The sequence below is a fragment of the Oncorhynchus tshawytscha genome, linkage group LG05 (genome assembly GCF_018296145.1).
Source record: "Oncorhynchus tshawytscha isolate Ot180627B linkage group LG05, Otsh_v2.0, whole genome shotgun sequence".
In the NCBI taxonomy this organism is placed as follows: Eukaryota; Metazoa; Chordata; class Actinopteri; order Salmoniformes; family Salmonidae; genus Oncorhynchus; species Oncorhynchus tshawytscha.
In genome coordinates, this window is record NC_056433.1 from 11654471 (window position 1) to 11681291 (window position 26821).

At 45.7% G+C, this 26821-nt stretch overlaps 1 protein-coding gene across 2 annotated transcripts; it reads left to right on the plus strand.

The window, feature by feature from the left end:
• Positions 1-302: 302 nt before the first annotated feature.
• LOC112249921 (prolyl endopeptidase-like) lies at positions 303-24930 on the plus strand. Of its 2 annotated transcripts, none has more exons than XM_042321469.1 (15): positions 303-525; positions 989-1063; positions 4539-4672; positions 4987-5135; positions 6376-6585; positions 6675-6796; positions 7096-7201; positions 9231-9422; positions 11276-11473; positions 11725-11828; positions 13051-13187; positions 16052-16146; positions 18378-18509; positions 18743-18899; positions 22024-24930. In XM_042321469.1, exons 1-15 carry the CDS (start codon positions 388-390, stop codon positions 22316-22318), a joined length of 2244 nt encoding a protein of 747 aa, XP_042177403.1. In that variant the 5' UTR covers positions 303-387; the 3' UTR covers positions 22319-24930. The 2 variants fall into 2 exon arrangements, with proteins under 2 accessions (XP_042177403.1, XP_042177404.1); XM_042321470.1 differs by having other exon boundaries at positions 304-525; positions 4987-5117.
• The last annotated feature ends 1891 nt before the right edge of the window (positions 24931-26821 follow it).

Consider the following 26821-nt stretch of genomic DNA (forward strand, 5'->3'; position numbering starts at 1 on the left):
ACGTGCTTTAAACTTGTTGAGACACGCTGATTGGCTAATGGAAAACAAGTTGCGTCTACCATAAACTAAAAGCACAGATATCATGCTGGTGAACCATGTATAGTTTTCAAAATCCACATTAATAGATGTTTTTTATAAATAGTGTTTTGTTTTGTATTTAATTTTTCCGAAAATGTTGATATCGAGGTCAAATCCTTAGTAGGTAACATCAGAGTTTAGCCTGTGGGAGAAGTCGGAGCTCAGTGATGATATAGTAATTACCAGTTGGGTGGCCGTTCTACTAGAATTTCCCCAGTCGTATGTGGCAAATACCACCTTCCCACTTGGTTTTGAACGCAGCATAAATCAGCAAATCCATTCTGGCCAGAGCTTCGACATTCAAAGTTGATGTTTGTTCGGATCCAGAAAGTCATAACAAAACCAGTCATTCATTATTTTACACAACTTTTCTTATTACGGAATCTCCGAACAGTCACTTCTAAAATGTCTTTCCAGTACCCACATGCTTACCGTGACGAGGCAGTTGTAAGTAAACATGCTAACTAGCTTGCTAGCTAGTAGTAACAGCTAGCTAGACATGTCGCTTTCAAGTGAATGGTGAGGAGCTAGCCACTTGCTAGCTAGCTTGTTCTTTATTACCCAGTGAGCATGTAATGTACCTCTATTTAGTTGGATAGATTGAGGCTACTAAAATAACTTAATTAGTGACATTATTTGAACAAATGAACATATCAACCGAGTTCGCTAACTTATCTTGTAGTATAGCTAGGTCAAATGAATGAGCCAGCTAGCTATGATTTTGTTAGCTTTATTTCATGTTAGCTGCTAGCCATGCTTAGGCTGGATAGTTAGCAAGCTAACGTTGGCTCTTGTCCTTTTAGCTTAGCTAGTTATCACATTCCAGCCAGCAGCAAACGATGAATGATCAAAGTTGTTGTCTGACTGCTGGCGTACATTCTGGATTTCACCGGCTGGTTATTTCTGACAGGCAGATGACTACCATGGTAACAAGATTCCTGACCCGTACAGTTGGCTGGAGGACCCAGACAGCGAGAAGACGCAGGTAAATGCTATCTTTCATGTCACTCCAAATACGGTGTATATTTCAGCACCACTGGCTCAAGGAATGTTGTGGCAACGTTACCAGCACGTTTGTCAGGGAGTTCTTAGTCAGTGTCAATTTTATGACAGAAATTCAGATGAAATGTAGTATTAACACCATTATCTAGGTATAAAGTTAATTGGCCAATGTGGATTGTGTGCCACTGTCAACTCCGTCCCACAATCAAGGACAAAGACCCATGTCTGTATTGTCTAACAGATATGGGACAGTCAAGTCACTAACTCTGCATATACCTAGAATGTCAAAACATACCGTTGACACAGGCAGCTGCTGAGTTTCCGAGCTGGCAGTGAGTTTTCAGAGCACAAAGTTATATAAATAATATTGTTTATTTTTGGACATAAAAGATGGTAAAAATACCAGCAAATCAACTGCAAGTGATTTTTAATTTAGGAAATCTGTTCCAAAGTATTCCCACACATAATAAAGATATATGTGATTGTATATAAATGTAAGGTTTGAAATAATTCTGTTTTAGTTCATTATTATATCTGTTTGGGCTTCTTGCGGTCAATTTGCAGTCTACAAATGATTTGTAATTATGTTCCGGTCCCCGACCATCCGCTCATGAAAAGTTGATGATCCCTGAGCTACTGACACCGTAGATCAGTGGTTCCCAAACTTGTTTGACCCATGACCCCATTTTGATATATGAAAAGTCTCGTGACCCACCCATGTGAAAAATTATATAATTAACAGCCAACAAGTGAACTTTTTTAATTGGGGCTATGAGAATCAATTGCAAATTAGTCTGACAAAATTTCTCTTATCTCACATCCACTAATGAGATGGGTGTGCTTGATGCATGTTGCCTCGGAGCTTCTCGATGTCAGGGGGCGTGGTCGACAGTGCACCGACATCTCTCCTGTCACATCCAACCTGGATCGATATTTGTCTTTAATGCAGATGAGAGCACTGAATCAGCGTACCATGAGTTTTAATGCTCGGCGGGAGACAGAACAGTATTCCCTTTGACTCAGGAACCTAAACTCTTCCATAGTGACCCGTGAATGCATGGTCGCACACAGTAGTTTTGTGAACAGGTGTGCACGATGTAGTTTACAATCGAAGTTAGCTGCTGCATATCTCAGAGTTCTGCGCTCAGCTCTTTTTCCACAGGTTGCTTTCGGTGTATCCATTCTAGCTCAGTGAGTGTATCATACAATGCGTCCATATGGCAGAGGGAGACACATTCATAACTAGAATGCAGAGGCCTGCCTGCCATCCCGCCATAGATGTAGACCCATCTGTGGAAAAGCCCACCATTCAATCCCATGGAATCTGTTTTTCGTCAATATAGCCATGCAGCACACTGAACATCCCTTGTGCCGTTTCATGCCCAGGAATCGTGAGACAGAACAATATGTCCTCTTAGAGAGCACCTGTAGTGAACAAAAGTCAATGTGTGGGCATCTCGGCCCTCACAGCTAACATCCATTTGGAGAGGGGAGTTTTTGAGTCGTTCAGTTATTTTCCTCTTGATTGCTAGCCATAGCATAAAATGTTAGTTTCACATTGTTATCTGACAGAAGTATTGATGTGAATTTCTGTGCCTCTGCCTCCCCACACATTGTTTTCACCATATCAATTGCGGCCAGTAATATCAGTCTCTGCAATAGTGTGTGGTTTCTTTGCGTAGTGGGCTGAGCCATTCACAGTGGCCTTTTCCCACTACCTAAGGGTTCTGGTTGAATTTCTGGTTGAATTTTTACTTTTATATTTGAATAATTTTCATTTAGGTTTTTAAGGTTAACCACATTAAAATGATTTTGAGAGACAAAGACGATTATTAGATATTTTTTTACCAGGATTTTGGAAATTCTCCCACAACCCCATTTTCATATCAGGCGACCCCTATTTTGAGATCAGCTGTGTAGATGTTGCAACCAGCCCCACCTTCTGTGAGTTAGTGGTCATTGCAGTGGTGTTAATAAACTCAGAAAATAAACATCCTGTCACTGTCAACTGTGTTTATTTTCAGCAAACTTAACATGTAAATATTTGTATGAACATAACAAGATTCATCAACTGAGCCATAAACTGAACAAGTTCCACAGACATGTGACTAACAGAAATGGAATAATGTTTCCCTGAACAAAGGGGCGGTCAAAATCAAAAGTAACAGTCAGTATCTGGTTTGGCCACCAGCTGCTTAAAGTACTGGAGTGCATCTCCTCCTTGTGGACTGCACCAGACTTGCCAGTTCTTGCTGTGAGATGTTCCCCCACTCTTCCACCAAGGCACCTGCAAGTTCCAAGGACATTTCTGGAGGGAACGGCCCTAGCCCTCACCCTCCGATCCAACAGGTCCCAGCCATGCTCAATGGGATTGAGATCCGGGCTCTTCGCTGGCCATGGCAGAACACTGACATTCTTGTCTTGCAGGAAATCACACAGAACGAGCAGTATGGCTGGTGGCATTGTCATGTCAGGATGAGCCTGCAGGAAGGGTACCACATGAGGGAGGAGGATGTCTTTCCTGTAACACGCAGCGTTGAGACTGACTGCAATGACGACAAGCTCAGTCATTGCTTTCCTGTGACACACCACCCCAGACGATGACGGACCCTCCACCTCCAAATCGATCCTGCTCCAGAGTACAGGCCTCGGTATAACGCTCATTCCTTCGATGATATATGCAAATCTGACCATCACCCCTGGTGAGACAAAACCGTGATTCGTCAGTGAAGAGCACTTTTTGACAGTCCTGTCTGGTCCAGCTACGGTCAGTTTGTGCCCACCGGTGAGGTCTGGTGAGGACCTGCCTTACAACAGGCCCACAAGCCCTCAGTCCAGCCTCTCTCAGCCTATTGCGGACAGTCTGAGCACTGTTGGAGGGATTGTGTGTTCCTGGTGTAACCCTGGCAGTTGTTGTTGCCATCCTGTACCTGTCACGCAGGTGTGATGTTCAGATGTACCGATCCTGTGCAGGTGTTGTTACATGTGGTCTGCCACTGCGAGGATGATCAGCTGTCCGTCCTGCCTCCCTGTAGCGCTGTCTTAGGCGTTTCACAGTACGGACATTGCAATGTATTGCCCTGGCCACATCTGCAGTCCTCATGCCTCCTTGCAGCATGCCTAAGGCACGTTCACGCAAATGAGCAGGGACCCTGGGCATCTTTATTTTGGTGTTTTTTAGAGTCAGTCTAAAGGCCTCTTTAGTGTCCTAAGTTTTCATAAGTGACCTTAAAATTGCCTACTGTCTGTAAACTGTTAGTGTCTTAACGACCGTTCCACAGGTGCATGTTCATTAATTGTTTATGGTTCATTGAACAAGCATGGGAAACCGTGTTTAAATCCTTTACAATGAAGAACTGTGAAGTTCATTTGTAAAAATCCAAATATCTTTGAAAGACAGGGTCCTGAAAAAGAGATGTTTCTTTTTTTTGCTGAGTTTGTCTTGTGTTTCTTCCCAGGCTTTTGTCAATGCTCAGAACCAGCTGACGCTGCCCTACCTGGACCGCTGTGAGGTGCGGGACCTGTTCAAGGAGCGCATGACGGAGCTCTATGACTACCCCAAATACAGCTGCCCCTTCAAGAGGGGGAGCAGGTGAGAGGGAGAGAATGAAAGAAAGGGAGACTTGAGGCGGTACATGGAGGTTTTGGACTTTCCTCAATTTGTCTTTCTGTGATTCCTCACATCCTATCTGCCTTGTTCTCAACTGTAGTGGAGGAGGAGGTCCAAGCTTCCTCCTCATGTACCTTCTGGTCCAATGCATTTTGAGAAGGAAGCAAGGAGAGAGGACTTGAGGCAAGATTAATTGAGGATGAGCCAAAATATAGCTTTCCCCAAAAGATGGAGACTGTTGTCTTTTGGGTAGTTTAGTTCCTTGGCTTTGTGCTGACACTATCCCCCCGCTGCAGGTATTTCCATTTCTACAACACGGGCCTCCAGAACCAGAGTGTAATGTATGTTCAGGAGAGTCTAGAGGCAGAGCCCACGGTCTTCCTGGACCCAAACACCTTCTCTGAGGACGGGACTGTCGCTTTACGAGGTGGGGGATGGAGACAAGGTCAAGCAATGCTCATTATGATGTAGAATATTGTCCTGTTTGTAATACTGTACAGATGACGGTTTCCTTCATGAAGGTGTGTTTCTGACATCACGTTCTACTGTACTGAACAGCCTAGAATCTACCAGTATACTGTATCACCCTTTACGCTGCACTGGCATGTTTAGACATCTACCACAGTTGCTGGAACCGTGCTGGAAAGGACCATGTGAAAGGGAAAGTGAAATTATAAGCCAGTACAGCTCGTGTTGGCACTAAAATACAGTAACTACTACAACCTGCCAATGACGTGTATATAAACTCAATTTTTATTTTATTTATATTTACAATACATTCTAAATGAACATTCATCACTATTCACAATGCATAATAAATGAACATATTCATCACTATTCACAATGCATTCTAAATGAACACATTCAACACTATTCACAATGCATTCTAAATGAACACATTCAACACTATTCACAATGCATTCTAAATGAACACATTCATCACTATTCACAATGCATAATAAATGAACACATTCAACACTATTCACAATGCATTCTAAATGAACACATTCATCACTATTCACAATGCATAATAAATGAACACATTCAACACTATTCACAATGCATTCTAAATGAACACATTCATCACTATTCACAATGCATTCTAAATGAACACATTCAACACTATTCACAATGCATTCTAAATGAACACATTCAACACTATTCACAATGCATTCTAAATGAACACATTCATCACTATTCACAATGCATTCTAAATGAACACATTCAACACTATTCACAATGCATTCTAAATGAACACATTCAACACTATTCACAATGCATTCTAAATGAACACATTCAACACTATTCACAATGCATTTTAAATGAACACATTCATCACTATTCACAATGCATTCTAAATGAACACATTCAACACTATTCACAATGCATTCTAAATGAACACATTCAACACTATTCACAATACATTCTAAATGAACATATTCAACACTATTCACAATGCATTCTAAATGAACATATTCAACACTATTCACAATGCATTCTAAATGAACACATTCATCACTATTCACAATGCATTCTAAATGAATATATTCAACACTTCACAATGCATTCTAAATGAACACATTCATCACTATTCACAATGCATTCTAAATGAATATATTCAACACTATTCACAATGTAAATAACGTGAATGGTTCCTCTGACCATGCGCTACTTGTGTCCCTCAGGTTATGCTTTCTCAGAGGACGGCGAGTACCTGGCATATGGCACCAGCGCCAGCGGCTCTGATTGGGTGGAGATGCACTTCCTGCGGGTGGAGGGGGCCGTGGCCCTAAATGACCGGCTGGAGAGGGTGAAGTTCAGCTGCATGTCATGGACCCATGACGGCAAGGGCCTCTTCTACAACTCCTACCCCAAGCAGGAGGGCAAAAGTGACGGTGAGGGGATGTTTGGATATTTAGAGGGGAACTAGTTTGTTCCATTTAGTTTTAGTTAAATGTATGAACACATTACTCTCCTCCTCTAGGCACTGAGACGTCCACGAACCTGCACCAGAAGCTCTACTTCCACGTGTTGGGGACCCCCCAGTCTCAGGACTGCCTGTGTGCCGAGTTCCCCGACCACCCTAAGTGGATGAGTGGGGTCGAGGTACGCTGCTGGACTTGGCTAGACACTAAACAGACCGGGACTTGACTGTCTCATATCTCTTAGACAATGCAGAAATGGTTCTTATCTTTAGTCCAAGTACCATTTTGAGGAGACATAACGTGTATCCTAATATCTATCGTTCTCCTGAAGTACACCAGTCTTCTCCCTTTATGTCCATAGAGGGAAGTGGACAGCACAGAATCTGACTTATAGTTCTTGTCTTATGTCCCTGATATTTAGCTAGCGGCACAGTGTTGTATTAGCATTCTGAAAGGTGTGCGTGTGCGATCTCACTCCAGGTGTCAGATGACGGGCGCTACGTACTGCTGTCCATCAGGAAGGGCTGTGACCCGGTCAACCGGCTGTGGTACTGTGACCTTCAAACCACTCTTCAGGGTATCACAGGTACCATGCACACCACAACCTAATCAGATCAGTCTCTCTCTTTAGTCTCCTTAACGCATAAGCACCATCCATTGACCGGCAACCATATTTGTTGTAGGGCATAGGCTTTGACTTGATGTGTTATCAAGAACATCCACTATAGATTGTGAATGTCTTGTATTGTCAATGTCTTGTGTTGTGAATAGGGTTGTGGCGATCATGAAATTTCGTCAGCCGGAGATTGTCAAGCAAATAACTGGCGGTGTCATGGTAATTGACTGTTAATTAACATTGTCACATTTAGCAACTCCTGGCTTCCACAGACCTTTGGAACATCTACATTTTTAAAAGTCTAAGAAATCCATTATTTTAGACAGGTCTGGGTGGCAGGGTAGCCTAGTGGTTAGAGCGTTGGACTAGTAACTGGAAGGTTGCAAGTTCAAACCCCCGAGCTGACAAGGTACAAATCTGTCGTTCTGCCCCTGAACAGGCAGTTAATTTTTTCATTGAAAATAATAATTTGTTCTTAACTGACTTGAATAGTTAAATAAAGGTAAAATAAAAAATAAATAAAGAAACATGATATGAAGAACATTTCAGAAGGACCGACTAGCATACTCTGAGTTGTCCTTGTGTTAGGTCTGGCTATGCCAAATGGCTGTAGGCTACACTAGTTCATTTAGCAAGATTTGCTTAGAATTATGTGGCATCGGGGCCTCCTGAGTGACGCAGTGGTCTAAGGGACTGCATCGCAGTGCTAGCTGTGCCACTAGAGATCCTGGTTCGAGTCCAGGCACTGTCGCAGCCGGCTGCGACCAGGAGACTCATGGGGCGGCGCACAATTGGCCCAGCGTTGTCCGGGTTAGGGGAGGGTTTGGCCGACAGGGATGTTCTTGTCCCATCGCGCTCTAGCGACTCCTGTGGCGGGTCGGAAGCAGTGCACTCTGACACAGTCAGCCAGGTGTACTGCGTTTTCTCCAACACATTGGTGCGGCTGACTTCCAGGTTAAGCAGGCATTATGTCAAGAAGCAGTGCGGATTGGTTGTGTTTCGGAGGATGCACGGCTCTCGACCTTCGCCTCTTCAGAGTCCGTATGGGAGTTGCAACGATGGGACAAGATTGTAATTACCAATTGGATACCATGAAATTGGGGAGAAGAAAATAGAATGGACCATTATCATGCCTCGAAACAGGGTCAGCGGAAAATAATTAATCATCTATGCACTTAAATAGCAAATGGAGGACGTTTTTCCTGTGGTTAATTTTCATTCCAGCCAGGTAGGCAATACTCCTGTTGTAAAGAGACGCAAAATGCTTAATATTAGGAAAGTTGATAAATCGATATAGAAGGCTTGGCGTATAGAAAGCCTCCATTAAAAAGAGCATCCAATCAGCTATCTCTGTTTTCTCACACAATTGCATAGTCTATAAAAAATGTTGCGCAACATGAGCTCATGCTTGAAGTGTTTGATCAGATTTTCAGGGGAGGCAGGTAGCCTAGTAGTTAGAGCGTTGGACTAGTAACCGAAAGGTTGCAAGATCGAATCTCCGAGTTGACAAGGTAAAAATCTGTCGTTCTGCCCCTGAACATTTAACCCACTGTTCCTAGGCCGTCATTGAAAATAAGAATTTGTTCTTAACTGACTTGCCTTGTTAAATAAAGGTACATTTTTTTAAATTAATTGATGTCAGAGTGATTAGAGGGACAATAGAGTGCTGAGTACCAGGCAGTTAGCAAGTTTGGTAGGTTACTAAGGACCATCAGCAGCATCAGAGCTTGGAGAAGCCTAATTACTGTGACTAAACGGTCACGTGGAATTTGACTGCCTTCATGACTTGTGACTGCCGTTTTGGCGGAAATACGGTCACTGTAACAGCCCTAGTTGTGAATGTCTTGTGAATGTGTTGTCAATGTCTTGTCAATGTCTTGTCAATGTCTTGCGTTGTCTATGTCTTGGATGGCCCTCCCCATGTGTTGCCTTAGTAAGAGTATTTGTTTAGTTGACTGTAACTTAGTTGAAGATGCCAAGTTATCTCTCTCCCCTCCAGGCCTGTTGCCGTGGGTGAAGCTGATAGACAACTTTGATGCGGAGTACGAGTATGTGACCAACGAGGGCACGGTGTTCACCTTCAAGACCAACCTGGTGGCCCCTCGTTACCGTCTCATCAACATCGATTTCGCCCAGCCCGCCCAGGCCAACTGGAAGGAGCTCATCCCCCAGCACGACAAGGACGTCATCGGTAGGTCACAGACTGAATGTTTTCTGCTCTCAATAAGTAATGTTTTAGAATAGCTAAACGTGAATTGGATAATTTGGTAATCACTTTTTGTGATAATTTAGATAATCACTTTTTGGCAGTAGGAGCAAACAGTGAAGACATGCAGTGCCTTCAGAAAATATTCATACCCCTTAACTTATTACACATTTTGTTACAGCCTGAATTCAAAATGTATTTTCTCACCCATCTACACATAATACCCCATAATAACAAAGTGAAAACATGTATACATTTATTGCTAATTTATTGAAAATGAAATGCATAAATATCTAATTGACATAAGTATTCACACCCCTTCGCTATGCACTCCAAATTAATCTCGGGTGCATCCAATTTCCTTTGATCATCCAAATGTCACTACTTCTTGATTGGTGTCCACCTGCGACCAATTAATGTTTGGACATGATTTAGAAAGACAAACACCTGTCTATATAAGGGCACACAGTGGACAATGCAGGTCAGAGCAGAATCTATACCATGAAGTCCACTGAACTGTCTGTAGATCACGAGATAGAATTGTGATGAAGGTATAAAACGATGTCTAGAGTGTTTCCAAGAGCACATCATTGGGGAATGAAAGAAATGTGGAACTGCCTGGTCGGACGGCCAGCTCTAAACTGAGCAACCGGGCGGTGGGAGGTGACCAAGAACCCAATGAACACTCTGACAGAACTACGCAGTTCCTTGGCTGAGATGGGAGAACCTTACAGAAGGATAAGTCTCTACAGCACTTCACCAATCTGGATGATATGGCATGACGGCATGCCTGGAGTTTGCAAAAAGGCACGTGAAAGAACGAGCATAAGGCAAAACATTCTCTGGTCTAATGAGCTAAAAAATATTGAAACTATTTGGCCTAAATGCAAACCGCTCTGGAGGGCAACAGGCACAGCACCTCGCCTGTCTAACACCATCCCTATTGTGAAGCATGGTGGTGAATGGAGCCAAATCCTTGATGAGAACCTGCTTCAGAGTGCAAACAACCTTAGACTGCGGCCAAGATTTACGTTCCAACAGGACAATGACCCCAAGCATACAGGCTTCAGAACAAGAATGTGAAAGTCTTTGAGTGGCCCAGCCAATGCCAAGACTTGAAAATCTGTAAAAATACCTTAAGATTGATGTTCACCATCGCTCCCCATCTAATTTAAGAGCTTGAAAAAAATCTGCAAGGATGAACGGAAGAAAATCCCCGAATCCAGATGTGCAAAGCTGCTGCGGACATACCCAAGACGGCTCAAAGCTGCTGCGGACATACCCAAGACGGCTCAAAGCTGCTGCGGACATACCCAAGACGGCTCAAAGCTGCTGCGGACATACCCAAGGCGGCTCAAAGCTGCTGCGGACATACCCAAGACGGCTCAAAGCTGCTGCGGACATACCCAAGACGGCTCAAAGCTGCTGCGGACATACCCAAGACGGCTCAAAGCTGTAATCTCTGCCATAGGTGCTTCTGCAGCAAAGTATTGGCTCGGGTGTGAATACTTATGTAAATAAGGATTTCTGTATTTAATTTTCAATAACAGTTCTAAAAACATGTCATTATGGGGTATTGTGTGTAGATGGGTGAGATTTGGATTGAATACCTTTTTTGAATTCAGGTTGTAAACACAACGAAATGTGGATTAAGTCAAGGGGTATGAATACTTTCTGAAGGCTCTGTAACAGTTATTATTTACAGTTGGTTTAAAGCATGTCCTAACAGGAAATAACATCCAAATTCTGTCTAGGATTTCAGGAATACTCTGTCTAGGTGATCATGGTTTTTCAACTTTTAGATTGACTAACCCCCGTCTTGCACTCCCCCTCTCTAGTGTTTGCCACCTGTACCTACAACAGCCTCCTCTTTGTGTGTTTCCTGCACGACGTGAAGAACGTGCTGAAGATGTACCGTCTGAGCTCGGGGGAGGAGCTCAGGACCTTCTCTCTGGACGTGGGCTCTGTGGTGGGCTTCACCGGACGCAAGAGAGACTCTGAGATCTTCTACTACTTCACCTCCTTTCTGTCGCCAGGTATCAGAGACAGACGTGTGGTGTCCAATGCACACACACACACACACACATGCATTCACAAATGCACACACACACACACACAGACACTCAAACTTTCAACAACTCCACCTCTTTCCCGCCGCCAGGTGTTGCTCATGCTGTCAGACAGTCTCATACAGGTTCTTGCAGGAGTCCGTATGGATCTTCTATTATACTGCAGTGAAACAGTGACAAGTCAATGACCTGTCCTCTCTCTTTGTCCTGTTGTCCAGCCATCATCTACCACTGTGACCTGACCAAGGAGCCCCTGCAACCCCACGTGTTCCGCGAGGTCACCGTCAAAGGCTTTGACCCCTCCGACTACCAAACCACTCAGGTAAGATACCTACAACTGACTCAAAAACAAAAAAATGGCATGTTCGATTCTGTTCTTTTTTCCCCTGCGTTCTGAACAGCCAAAAAGCCCATGGAATCAGATATTTCAAACCACCTTTGTAGGTAGCTTGAAATCAGATACAAATCTTATTCTTGGTAACGTGACTTATCTGAACAGTCAAATTAGATTTATGTTCCCTCCAGTGGTTTGTAGACTGTTATTCGGCATATCTCGTTTCTTACTGGCTACTCCGTTGACAGTTTGACAAGAGCGTACCTTGTCAGATTTGTACCGTGTCAGCTCGGGGATTCGAACTTGCAACTTTCCGGTTACTAGACCAACGCTCTAACCACTAGGCTACCCTGCCGTCCCAGATTAGTGAACGCTCTAGAAAACTAAACAGCTACCTAGCTAGTTGACTGCTGTAACTAGACAAAAATAACTTGTTTTAAAAGGATTATATTTTGCGGCTTTTAAAGTGTTCTCAATTTGTCGGGGAGTGGGAGTACAAGGTGCCAAGCGTTCCACAGGGATGCTGGCCCATGTTGACTCCAATGCTTCCCACATGCTTCATGTTGACTGGATGTCCTTTGGGTGGTGGACCATTCTTGATACACACAGGAAACTATTGAGCATGAAAAACCCAGCAGCATTGCAGTTCTTGACACACACCGGTGTGCCTGGCACCTACTACCATACCCTGTTCAAAGGCCCTTTTCTCTTCCCTATTCACACTCTGAATGGCAGACATACACAATCCATGTCTGTTGTCTCGAGGCTTAACAATCCTTCTTTAACCTGTCGTCTCATCTACACTGATTGATGTGGATTGAACAAGTGACCTCAATAAGGGATCATAGCTTTCACCTGGATTCACCTGGTCAGTCTGTCATGGAAAAAGCAGGAGTTCCTAATGTTTTGTACACTAAATTCATGCTATACAAATTAAAAAGAAAGTTGCACCTTCATCTGTCCTTGCGGTGGATATGTTTGACCAATTTTTAGGCTAAAGATTAAACATTGGTCAAATATATCGACAGGAAGGAGCGATGAGTATGCCAATAGATTTTTCTTATGTATAGTTTTATCTTCTGTTGTTCAGCACCTCTCCTAAAAGGTCTTCTTTATTTAGATGGTTATCTATACTAATACAAACCACCAGAATTGACTGATATCATCTTTATGTTTTCACACCAACAAGCACCTGTATCTGTGTGTCCAGGTATTCTACCCTAGTAAGGACGGCACAGAGATCCCCATGTTCATCGTCCATAAGAAGGGCCTGAAGCTGGACGGCTCTCACCCTGCCTTCCTCTACGGCTACGGAGGGTTCAACATCTCAATCACTCCCAGCTACAGGTACCACCACCGGGTCACTTCCCCCAGCTACAGGTACCACCACCGGGTCACTTCCCCAGCTACAGGTACCACCACCGGGTCACTTCCCCCAGCTACAGGTACCACCACCGGGTCACTTCCCCCAGCTACAGGTACCACCACCGGGTCACTTCCCCCAGCTACAGGTACCACCACCGGGTCACTTCCCCCAGCTACAGGTACCACCACCGGGTCACTTCCCCCAGCTACAGGTACCACCACCGGGTCACTTCCCCCAGCTACAGGTACCACCACCGGGTCACTTCCCCCAGCTGACCACCACCGGGTCACTTCCCCCAGCTACAGGTACCACCACCGGGTCACTTCCCCCAGCTACAGGTACCACCACCGGGTCACTTCCCCCAGCTACAGGTACCACCACCGGGTCACTTCCCCCAGCTACAGGTACCACCACCGGGTCACTTCCCCCAGCTACAGGTACCACCACCGGGTCACTTCCCCCAGCTACAGGTACCACCACCGGGTCACTTCCCCCAGCTACAGGTACCACCACCGGGTCACTTCCCCCAGCTACAGGTACCACCACCGGGTCACTTCCCCCAGCTACAGGTACCACCACCGGGTCACTTCCCCAGCTACAGGTACCACCACCGGGTCACTTCCCCCAGCTACAGGTACCACCACCGGGTCACTTCCCCCAGCTACAGGTACCACCACCGGGTCACTTCCCCCAGCTACAGGTACCACCACCGGGTCACTTCCCCCAGCTACAGGTACCACCACCGGGTCACTTCCCCCAGCTACAGGTACCACCACCGGGTCACTTCCCCCAGCTACAGGTACCACCACCGGGTCACTTCCCCCAGCTACAGGTACCACCACCGGGTCACTTCCCCCAGCTACAGGTACCACCACCGGGTCACTTCCCCCAGCTACAGGTACCACCACCGGGTCACTTCCCCCAGCTACAGGTACCACCACCGGGTCACTTCCCCCAGCTACAGGTACCACCACCGGGTCACTTCCCCAGCTACAGGTACCACCACCGGGTCACTTCCCCCAGCTACAGGTACCACCACCGGGTCACTTCCCCCAGCTACAGGTACCACCACCGGGTCACTTCCCCCAGCTACAGGTCCACCACCGGGTCACTTCCCCAGCTACAGGTACCACCACCGGGTCACTTCCCCCAGCTACAGGTACCACCACCGGGTCACTTCCCCCAGCTACAGGTACCACCACCGGGTCACTTCCCCAGCTACAGGTACCACCACCGGGTCACTTCCCCCAGCTACAGGTACCACCACCGGGTCACTTCCCCAGCTACAGGTACCACCACCGGGTCACTTCCCCCAGCTACAGGTACCACCACCGGGTCACTTCCCCCAGCTACAGGTACCACCACCGGGTCACTTCCCCCAGCTACAGGTACCACCACCGGGTCACTTCCCCCAGCTACAGGTACCACCACCGGGTCACTTCCCCAGCTACAGGTACCACCACCGGGTCACTTCCCCCAGCTACAGGTACCACCACCGGGTCACTTCCCCCAGCTACAGGTACCACCACCGGGTCACACTGGATGTATCATTCAGTTGCTACATGTAATGATGTCGCTTTAATCTTGATTTCTTCTTTTAATTTCCTCATGAAAATGTACTTGTTTACTGCTATACACACAGTGGCCTTCGTGAATATTTGTATTCTTATTTTGGCTCTTTGGATTTAGAAGTGATACAATTACTATGAGGTTAAAATACAGACAGTCATCTTTAATTTGAGGGTGTTTTCATCCATATCGAGTGAACTGTTTAACAATTGCAGCATTTGTTGTACCAAGTCCCGCCATTTTAGGGGACCAAAAGTATTGGACATATTTACTTATGTGGTATTGAAGTATTCAAAAGTTTAGTATTTGGTCTTATACTCCTAGCACACAATGATTACAACAAGCTTGTGACTTCAAACTTGTTGGATGGATTTGCTATTTGTTTAGGTTGTATTTCAGATTATTTTGTGTCCAATAGAAATGAATGGTAAATAATATATTGTGTAATGTTGGAGTCACTTTTATTGTACATAAGAATATAATTGGTTTCTTAATACTTCTACATTAATGTGGATGCTACCATGCTGATGGATCATCCTTAATAAATCGGGAATAATGGTGAGTGGGGAAGTTAGACGCACAAATATCATACCCCTAAGACATACCAACCTCACAAGCTTTATGGAATCATTGCTTGCTAAGAATATGGGACCAAATACTAAACTTTTGACTACTTTAAAACATACATTTGGGGGGAACTATGTACAAAGAGTGAAGTAATTTCTTAACAGTTCACCCGATAGGAATGAAAATACCCGCAAATAAAGCTGACAGTCTGGATTTGAAGTGATACAATGACTGAGGTTAAAGTGCAAAGTGCTGGAGTACAGAGCTCAGCAACAACAAAAATACTTCACTGTCCCAATAATTATGGATGGCACTGTGTATCATTTGACTTTTAGGGCTATTTAAGATAACATTATTTGCAGGCACAATTGTTATATATAGCACCATTTTTCAAATGACTATCTTGTCTTGGCTCTTCTACATGATGCTTTGTATCTACCTGGACTTGTTTGGACTGAGGAAAGGAAGTAAGGTGATGTTCAGACTGAAATAAAGGAAGTAAGGTGATGTTCGGACTGAAATAAAGGAAGTAAGGTGATGTTCAGACTGAAATAAAGGAAGTAAGGTGATGTTCAGACTGAGGAAAGGAAGTAAGGTGATGTTCAGACTGAGGAAAGGAAGTAAGGTGATGTTCAGACTGAGGAAAGGAAGTAAGGTGATGTTCAGACAGAGGAAAGGAAGTAAGGTGATGTTCAATGTTGTTTCCCAGTGTATCACGGCTGATCTTTGTCCGACACATGGGAGGAGTCCTGGCTGTGGCCAACATCAGAGGAGGGGGGGAGTACGGAGAGACCTGGCACAAAGGTAACAAATCAAATTTATTTATATAGCTGATATCTCAAAGTGCTGTACAGAAACCCAGCCTAAAAACCCAAACAGCAAGCAATGCAGGTGTAGAAGCACGGTGGCTAGGAAAAACTCCCTAGAAAGGCCAAAACCTAGGAAGAAACCCAGAGAGGAACCAGGCTGTGAGGGGTGGCCAGTCCTCTTCTGGCTGTGCCAGGTGGAGATTATAACAGAACATGGCCAAGATGTTCAAATGTTCATAAATGACCAGCATGGTCAAATAATAATAATCACAGTGGTTGTCGAGGGTGCAACAAGTCAGCACCTTGGGAGTAAATGTCGGCTTTTCATAGCCGGTCATTCAGAGTATCTCTACCGCTCCTGCTGTCTCTAGAGAGTTGAAAACAGCAGGTCTTGGACAGGTGGCACGTCCAGTGAACAGGTCAGGGTTCCATAGCCACAGGCAGAACAGTTGAAACTGGAGCAGCAGCACGGCCAGGTAGACTGGGCATAGCATGGAATCATCAGGCCAGGTAGTCCTGAGGCATGGTCCTAGGGCTCAGGTCCTACGAGAGAGAGAAAGAAAGAAAGATAATTAGAGAGAGCATACTTAAATTCACACAGGACACCGGATAAGACAGGAGAAATACTCCAGCGTAAATACTGGAGGCTGAGACAGGAGGGGTCAGGAGACATTGTGGCCCCATCCGATGATACCCCCGGACAGGGCCAAACAAGCAGGATATAACCCCACCCACATTGCCAAAGCACAGTCCCCACACCACTAGAGGGATATCTTCAACCACCAACTTACCATCCTGAGACAAGGCTGAGTATAGCCCACAAAGATCTCTGCCATGGCACAATCCAAGGGGGGTCGCCAACCCAGACCGGAAGACCACGTCAGCGACTCAACCCACTCAAGTGACGCACCCCTCTTAGGGATGGCATGGAAGAGCACCAGTAAGCCAGTGACTCAGCTCCTTTAATAGTGTTAGAGGCAGAGAATCCCAGTGGAGAGAGGGGAACCAGCCAGGCAGAGACAGCAAGGGCGGTTCGTTGCTCCAGAGCCTTTCCGTTCACCTTCACACTCCTGGGCCAGACTACACTCAGTCATATGACCTACTGAAGAGATGAGTCTTCAGTAAAGACTTAAAGGATGAGACAGAGTCTGCGTCTCTCACATGGGTAGGCAGACCATTCCATAAAAATTGAGCTCTATAGGAGAAAGCCCTGCCTCCAGCTGTTTGCTTAGAAATTCTAGGGACAATTAGGAGGCCTGCGTCTTGTGACCGTAGTGTACGTGTGTACGGCAGGACCAAATCGGAAAGATGGGTAGGAGCAAACCCATGTAATGCTTTGTAGGTTAGCAGTAAAACCTTGAAATCAGCCCTTGCCTTAACAGGAAGCCAGTGTAGAGGCTAGCACTGGAGTAATATGATCACATTTTTTGGTTCTAGTCAGGATTCTAGCAACCATATTTAGCACTAACTGAAGTTTTATTTAGTGCTTTATCCGGGTAGCCGGAAAGTAGAGCATTGCAGTAGTCTAACCTAGAAGTAACAAAAGCATGGATTAATTTTTCTGCATTTTTGGACAAAGTTTCTGATTTTTACAATGTTACGTAGATGGAAAAAATCTCTCCTTGAAACAGTATTGATATGTTCGTCTAAAGAGAGATCAGGGTCCAGAGTAACGACGAGGTCCTTCAGTTTTATTTGAGACAACTGTACAACCATAAAGATTAATTGTCAGATTCAACAGAAGATCTCTTTGTTTCTTGGGACCTAGAACAAGTTTAAAAGTAGGAAGTTTGCAGCCATCCACTTCCTTATGTCTGAAACACAGGCTTCTAGCGAGGGCAATTTTGGGGCTTCACCATGTTTCAATGAAATGTATAGCTGTGTGTCATCCGCATAGCAGTGAAAGTTAACATTATGTTTTCAAATGACATCCCCAAGAGGTAAAATATATAGTGAAAACAATAGTGGTCCTAAAACGGAACCTCGAGGAACACCGAAATGTACAGTTGATTTGTCATAGGACAAACCATTCAGAGACAAACTGATATCTTTCCGACAGATAAGATCTAAATGAGGCCAGAACTTGTCCGTGTAGACCAATTTGGGTTTTCGATCTCTCCAAAAGTAACACACATTGCCCCTGTCAACTCAATTCCCTCTGTGTGTTTTAAAACACTTTTACACACACACTCACACATTGATCTCTCTCTGTGTGTTTTTCTCCAGCGGGCATGCTGGCCAAAAAGCAAAACTGCTTCACAGACTTCCAGTGTGCAGCAGAGTACCTCATCAAGGAGGGCTACTCGTCCCCCTCCAAACTCACCATCAACGGCGGGTCCAACGGGGGCCTGCTCGTGGGTACGTTGCGGAATAACGACATCCTTTTTCTTGTTGATGCTTTTAGTCATTGACCTGAAAACCAACCCTGACACTTTCCTAAGCTAACAGTTTTGTTGACATCGGAATGTCTGTCTGTATATACAGCGGTTTTGTCTTACTCTGTCTTTGTGTGTTTATCTCCTTACCTGTGTGTGTGTGTCTGTCTCTCGCTGCCTGATAACGTGTATCTGTCCCGCCCTCTGCCCCCACAGCAGCGTGTGTGAACCAGCGGCCAGAGCTGTTCGGCTGTGCCGTGGCCCAGGTGGGCGTCATGGACATGCTCAAGTTCCACAAGTTCACCATCGGCCACGCCTGGACCACTGACTTCGGCTGCTGTGAGGTCAAGGAGCAGTTTGACTGGCTCATCAAGTGAGTGCTAGTGCTACACTTCCCTAAGCCTAGCCTGGTACCAGATCAGTTTAGCTTTGTAGCCAACTTCTATGGTGGTTGTCATGCCTATAACCATAGGTGTTCGCTACACAGCACAAACAAATCTGGAACCTGGCTACATTTAGCCTGTTTGGGATATTAACATTAATCTTTCAGTATTCCAGAACCACGTCAAATGCATGTTAAGTTCTTTCCAAGGCTTGTGCTCGCTTGATTTAGTGTAATACCAAAAGTGCAAACGTCAAGTGCAGCTATTTGACATACAGTGCATTCGGAAAGTATTCAGACCCCTGGACTTGTTCCACATTTTGTTACATTACAGCCTTCTTCTAAAATGTATTAAATAAAAACATGTCCTCATCAATCTACACACAATACCCCGTAATGACAAAGCGAAAACAGGTTTCGAATTTTTTTGCAAATGTTTTAAAAATACACCTTATTTACATAAGTATTCAAATCCAAATCAAATCAAATTTTATTTGTCACATACACATGGTTAGCAGATGTTAATGCGAGTGTAGCGAAATGCTTGTGCTTCTAGTTCCGACAATGCAGTAATAACGAGCAAGTAATCTAACTAACAATTCCAAAAAAAACTACTGTCATACACAGTGTAAGGGGATAAAGAATATGTACATAAGGATATATGAATGAGTGATGGTACAGAGCAGCATAGGCAAGATACAGTAGATGATATCGAGTACAGTATATACATATGAGATAAGTATGTAAACCAAGTGGCATAGTTAAAGTGGCTAGTGATACATGTATTACATAAGGATGCAGTCGATGATATAGAGTACAGTATCAACGTATGCATATGAGATGAACAATGTAGGGTAAGTAACATTATATAAGGTAGCATTGTTTAAAGTGGCTAGTGATATATTTACATCATTTCCCATCAATTCCCATGATTAAAGTGGCTGGAGTAGAGTCAGTGTCATTGACAGTGTGTTGGCAGTAGCCACTCAATGTTAGTGGTGGCTGTTTAACAGTCTGATGGCCTTGAGATAGAAGCTGTTTTTCAGTCTCTCGGTCCCAGCTTTGATGCACCTGTACTGACCTCGCCTTCTGGATGGCAGCGGGGTGAACAGGCAGTGGCTCGGGTGGTTGATGTCCTTGATGATCTTTATGGCCTTCCTGTAGCATCGGGTGGTGTAGGTGTCCTGGAGGGCAGGTAGTTTGCCCCCGGTGATGCGTTGTGCAGACCTCACTACCCTCTGGAGAGCCTTACGGTTGAGGGCGGTGCAGTTGCCATACCAGGCGGTGATACAGCCCGCCAGGATGCTCTCGATTGTGCATCTGTAGAAGTTTGTGAGTGCTTTTGGTGACAAGCCGAATTTCTTCAGCCTCCTGAGGTTGAAGAGGCGCTGCTGCGCCTTCCTCACGATGCTGTCTGTGTGAGTGGACCAATTCAGTTTGTCTGTGATGTGTATGCCGAGGAACTTAAAACTTGCTACCCTCTCCACTACTGTTCCATCGATGTGGATGGGGGGGTGTTCCCTCTGCTGTTTCCTGAAGTCCACAATCATCTCCTTAGTTTTGTTGACGTTGAGTGTGAGGTTATTTTCCTGACACCACACTCCGAGGGCCCTCACCTCCTCCCTGTAGGCCGTCTCGTCGTTGTTGGTAATCAAGCCTACCACTGTTGTATTCAGACCCTATGAGACTCGAAATTGAGCTCAGGTGCATCCATTTTCCATTGATCATCCTTGATGTTTCTACAACTTGATTGGAGTCCACATGTGATAAATTGATTGGACATGATCACACCTGTCTATATAAGGTCCCGCAGTTGACAGTGCCTGTCAGAGCAAAAACCAAGCCATGATGTTTAAGGAATTGTTTGTGAGCGCCGAGACATGATTGTGTCGAGGCACAGATCTGGGGAAGGGTACCAAAACAATGCTGCAGCATTGAAAGTCCAAGAACACAGTGGCTCTCCATCATTCTTAAATGGAACAAGGTTGGAACCCCCAAGACTCTTCCTAGAGCTGGCCGCCTGGCCAGACTGAGTAATCAGGGAAGAAGGGCCTTGGTCAGGGAGGTGACCAAGAACCCGATGGTCACTCTGACAGAGCTCCAGAGTTCCTCTGTGGAGATGGGAGAACCTTCCAGAAGGACAACCATCTCTACAGCACTCCACCAAACAGGCATTTATGGTAGAGTAGCCAGACGGAAGCTACTCCTCAGTAAAAGGCACTTGACAGCCCGCTTGGAGTTTGCCAAAAGGCAAATAAAAATTCTTAGACCATAATGAACAAGATTCTCTGGTGAAACCAAGATTGAACTCTGGTCTGAATGCGAAACGTCATGTCTGGAGGAAACCTGGCACCATCCCTACAGTGGCAGGTATTTGGAGACGAGTCAGAATCGAGAGAAAGATGAACGGAGCAAAGTTCAAAGAGATCCTTGATGAAAACCTGCTCCCGAGCGCTCAGGACCTCCGACTGGGGGTGAAGGTTCACCATCCAGCTGGACAACACCCCAAAGCACACAGCCAAGACAATGCAGAAATGGCTTCAGGGCAGGTCTCTGAATGTCATTGAGTGGCCCAGCCAGAGCCCGGACTTGAAACCGATCTAACATCTCTGGAGAGACCTGAAAATAGCTGTGCAGCGACGCTCCCCATCCAACCTGACAGAGCTTGAGAAGATCTGCAGAAAAGAATGGGAAAATCTCCCCGAATACAGATGTGCCAAGCTTGTAGCGTCATAGCCAAGAAGACTCGAGGCTGCAGTCGCTGCCAAAGGTGCTTCAACAAAGTCCTGAGTAAAGGGGCTGAATAGTTATGGAAATGTATTATTTCATTTTTTAAATTTTCAATACATTTGCAAAAATATTTTTGCTTTGTCATTATGGGCTATTGTGTGTAGATTAACTTTAAAAAAAAATCTGTTTGAGAATAAAGCTGTGAAGTAACCATGTGAAAAACATCAAGGTGTGTGAATACTTGAGGATTGCACTGTATCTATTTGCTCCATGTTTGGTGTATTAAAACCTGTACACAATACTTTCACCGTACATCATCGTCCCTGTAGAAATCTGTCATTGGTGAACATCATCGCCCTGAAGAAATCTCCTCTTCTCCCTCCAGGTACTCCCCGCTCCACAACATACGCGTGCCCGAGGGTGAGGGCGTCCAGTACCCCGCTGTCCTCCTCCTCACAGGTGACCACGATGACCGCGTGGTCCCCCTACACTCCCTGAAGTACATCGCCACACTGCAACACGTGGTGGGCCGCTGGTCGGGTCAGAGCAATCCACTGTTCATCCACGTGGATACAAAGTCGGGCCACGGCGCCGGAAAGCCCACCAGAAAGGTCATCCAGGAGGTGGCCGACACATACGCCTTCATCGCCCGCTGCCTCAGCCTCTCCTGGGTCAAATGAAGAGGGGGGGGGGGGGTCCCTGGAAGTCTGTTTCTAGGGGAAGTGTCTCTATCGTGTGTCTTAGAAGTTTCTTACTCGTTCTTGTTATTTTTTTTTAATGATCACTAATCTTTTTGTTCAGCTGTTCTCCTTCCCTCCTCATCATCACTACTGATTTGTTCCTGAGCAGTGATCAATCTCTTCCTACCCGGTTGTCTGGCCTGTATTAACCACCCCTCTCTCTTCCTGGTTCTCCCTTCCCAGTGTTGGCTTGCTTTGGGCATGGGCTCCAGGTCAGCCAGACTATAAAGTTACCCCCCCCACCTCCATGGGCCAGCCCCAGGACTTACCCCCGGTCTCCACTCCTCAACTCTCTTACAAGCGATTCACTACATATATCTAGAAGAAGAAAAACACATCTCTGAATAAGCTTTGTTGTACAATTTAAGGTCAAATCCACTACATTTAAAACAGTCAGCCATTATTTAATGTATTCAGAGCTTGTGTAATCATACCGAGGCTGAATATATTCCTTCCACAACCATACGACTGACTCACTTGTAATTTAATTATTATATCAAAATAGTTGTACCTGCTTTATTTTCTTCTATAATCACTGATCTGGCTTTCAGGTCTGTCTATAAAAATTAACTTTTTGTTACAAATGTAACCAGAACCATGCATATTAATGCACATTCACTAATAATGTAGCAGCTATTCTAGAAAATGAACACCAGTCTCAAGCAGAAGGCCACGTGCTAGTTGGTGCCCAGCTAATATTTATATTTCTAGTTCAGCAAACTTGGATCGAGGTATAATTTCACTAGCTCTGAATTTAGCTAACAAGGTAGAACAGTTGAATTGTTATGAACACACCCTTCTGTCTGTCTCCAACTGTTTGAACAGCATGCTAGCCTGTCCACTTTGTTCAGATGTTGGAATCAAGTGGCCTACTTTATCTCTGAATGAAAACGACATGACAACTCCTTCGTTTTATGCGTATTGCACATTTATAAAACAGACTAGACAGCTGGGGTAAGTCTTTATTTGACTAAAATACTGCTAGTGATACGTGGTACCATAATGCACTTGCGACAAACTGAGCGTTCATTTTCCAGGTGAAGGTTCATTGGTACATTTGTTTTAGTAGTGTCTGCTCTGCTCAAAATCTGAGGAGTTGAAACATAAACAGGGTTTCATTAGAAAGGTTCATTTCTCTATTACAGTATAATCATTTCTCCATGTGTTGTGGTGTCCATATGATCCATTCTGTTGGACCAAACCTCAAATGCAAATAGAGAGTTGAAACCGTTTGTCAGTGAAGAAGTGGTGATCTCTCGTCTTTGTTGTTGTGTGTGGTAGGGGCTTGGGAGATAGAGGCGAAGCGAGAGGTGTCACTCCAATTTCCAAGCCCAATGCGCTTATTTTTGAACTTAAGCTTGTCACCTGCGTTCCCGCCTTTGGGACAACGACTCCCATTGTTAGGGTGGAAACATGAGCATCTAGTCATTATATACAGATCTCTGGTGTAAATGTACACCGCACAGAAGGAGTGAATGAGACTAAGAGGACATAAACGCTCATAAAAACAAAGAATACGAAAAAAATTGGACCAGCCTCAGGACTTACCCCCCTGTGTCCACCCCTCACCTCTCTGGCCCCAGACTCTCCTACCAAACCTCCCTCTCTTCCCCTATGAGCCAGCCACAGGACTTACCCCCTGTCTCCCCACCTCTCTGGCCCCAGACTCTCCCTACCAAACCTCCCTCTCTTCCCCCATGAGCCAGCCACAGGACTTACCCCCTGTGTCCACCCCCCACCTCTCTAGCCCCAGACTCTCCCACCAACCCTCCCTCTCTTCCCCATGAGCCAGCCACAGGACTTACCCCTGTCTCCACCCCTCACCTCTCTGGCCCCAGACTCCCCCACCAACCCCAGGACTTGCACCCCCCCCCCCCCATGAGCCAGCCACAGGACTTACCCCTGTCTCCACCCCCTCACCCCTCTGGCCCCAGACTCCCCCACCAACCCCAGGACTTGCACCCCCCCCCATGAGCCAGCCACAGGACTTACCCCTGTCTCCACCCCCACCTCTCTGGCCCCAGACTCCCCCACCAACCCCAGGACTTGCACCCCCCCCCTCCAGGACTCAGCTCTTCCTCATGAGTCATTCTCCTGTTGTCTCTCTAATAGGTAAAACCTGGTTAAAGTGTTAGTTCAATGTTGAGAGATGGGTGATACATGGTTGGACTTAAAACTATACAGTTCAAGTTATCAGCCTAGGGGTCAAGGATCAAGTCTGCAAAGGTCCTCAGGGAACATGAAATGGCACCCAATTGGTGCTCCCCCTACCACCACAAACACAGACAATTGTATGTGTTTATCAATTGGAAAGCTGTTTGTCAGTAGGTTATTGATTTCAGCACTCTTCAGTGTTCGTGTGAATGATGATAGGTTTAGGTCATTTTGTTTTGTGTTCAGGAGGACTAATGCAGAGTGTGTGTGTGTGTATCTGACTGATATTAATTTCTACCTCTTGGCATGCTGATTGTTAGTTTACCTAATAAAGGGACATAAACAACAACAATGTACTACAATGCCACAACTTCAATAAACCGTTTTTTTGAACAGTGCTGTTGTTGTAACTCATTACTTCCCACCACTTTATGGACCTCTGGTATAAACTTCTAAAATGTATCCAACACTTCTTGACACCATCAATTATTGTACTCATTTGACAATATCTTCCATACAGCCATTATGAAAATGCTAATCTGATGCATGAAGTCCCCTAGGAGAGTCACCAGGGACAACTGGAAACACTACCATAGTGAGATGTTGTGTTTGTTACAATCATTGGATAGTTCACACTACAGAGAGCAATAGTAATGGTGTCTTTTTGTAGGCTGTTACTCCTCCATAGTTCGTTGGACAAAGCCTATGGGGCTTTAATGAAGTTTTAGCTAAACTCAAAATAGGGTCTGTGGTAAACAAACACAGGCTTAGGAGATCTTATACATGTCTATGAGAATCTTCAGCGAATGTCACTTTTTGTGAATTTTATGTTTCCCAACTTATAAATTAGGATCTGTTCCTTGACTTCTTCATATTCTCAGAGGCCTGAAGATATGGGGTACAGTCTTATGAGCTGCTCCCAGGCCAGCTATTCCTTTTCTGCTGCTTGAGCGACACAGATCCAGGGTGAGTCCCTATCACTTAATTTATTTAGCCGGGATAGTCCGCTCAGTCAAACTTGCCAGTTGCCACTTTACCAGAGTCCTCTTCGCTCCTCTCTGTTGACTCCAGCCCCGCTATGAGCGGATGGAGCTGACAGAGCTCAGGACAGAGCCCAGGAATCACTGTCTGGAGAGTTTGAGGGCAAGCAGTTAGTCAGGGTATTCTCCCCTGTTGTGAGCTCCTCTGTAAATAGTGTCTGACTACAGTCCTGAGGCCTGGTGTTCCGTTCCTTCACCACTACCGCTAGTAGTATTAGCAGGGAGAACCAGGGCACTGAGGACGCAGGGTTAGTAACCAGGGCAGTGAGGAGGCAGGGTTAGGGTTAGTAACCAGGGCACTGAGGGCGCAGGGTTAGGGTTAGTAACCAGGGCACTGAGGACGCAGGGTTAGGGTTAGTAACCAGGGCAGTGAGGAGGCAGGGTTAGGGTTAGTAACCAGGGCAGTGAGGAGGCAGGGTTAGGGTTAGTAACCAGGGCAGTGAGGACGCAGGGTTAGGGTTAGTAACCAGGGCAGTGAGGACGCAGGGTTAGTAACCAGGGCAGTGAGGAGGCAGGGTTAGGGTTAGTAACCAGGGCAGTGAGGACGCAGGGTTAGGGTTAGTAACCAGGGCAGTGATGAGGCAGGGTTAGGGTTAGTAACCGGGGCAGTGAGGACTCAGGGTTAGGGTTAGTAACCAGGGCAGTGAGGAGGCAGGGTTAGGGTTAGTAACCAGGGCAGTGAGGAGGCAGGGTTAGGGTTAGTAACCAGGGCAGTGAGGAGACAGGGTTAGGGTTAGTAACCAGGGCAGTGAGGAGACAGGGTTAGGGTTAGTAACCAGGGCAGTGAGGAGGCAGGGTTAGGGTTAGTAACCAGGGCAGTGAGGAGGCAGGGTTAGGGTTAGTAACCAGGGCAGTGAGGACTCAGGGTTAGGGTTAGTAACCAGGGCAGTGAGGAGGCAGGGTTAGGGTTAGTAACCAGGGCAGTGAGGAGGCAGGGTTAGGGTTAGTAACCAGGGCAGTGAGGAGGCAGGGTTAGGGTTAGTAACCAGGGCAGTGAGGAGGCAGGGTTAGGGTTAGTAACCAGGGCAGTGACGAGGCAGGGTTAGGGTTAGTAACCAGGGCAGTGAGGAGTCAGGGTTAGGGTTAGTAACCAGGGCAGTGATGAGGCAGGTTTAGGGTTAGTAACCAGGGCAGTGAGGAGGCAGGGTTAGGATTAGTAACCAGGGCAGTGAGGAGTCAGGGTTAGGGTTAGTAACCAGGGCAGTGAGGAGGCAGGGTTAGGGTTAGTAACCAGGGCACTGAGGACGCA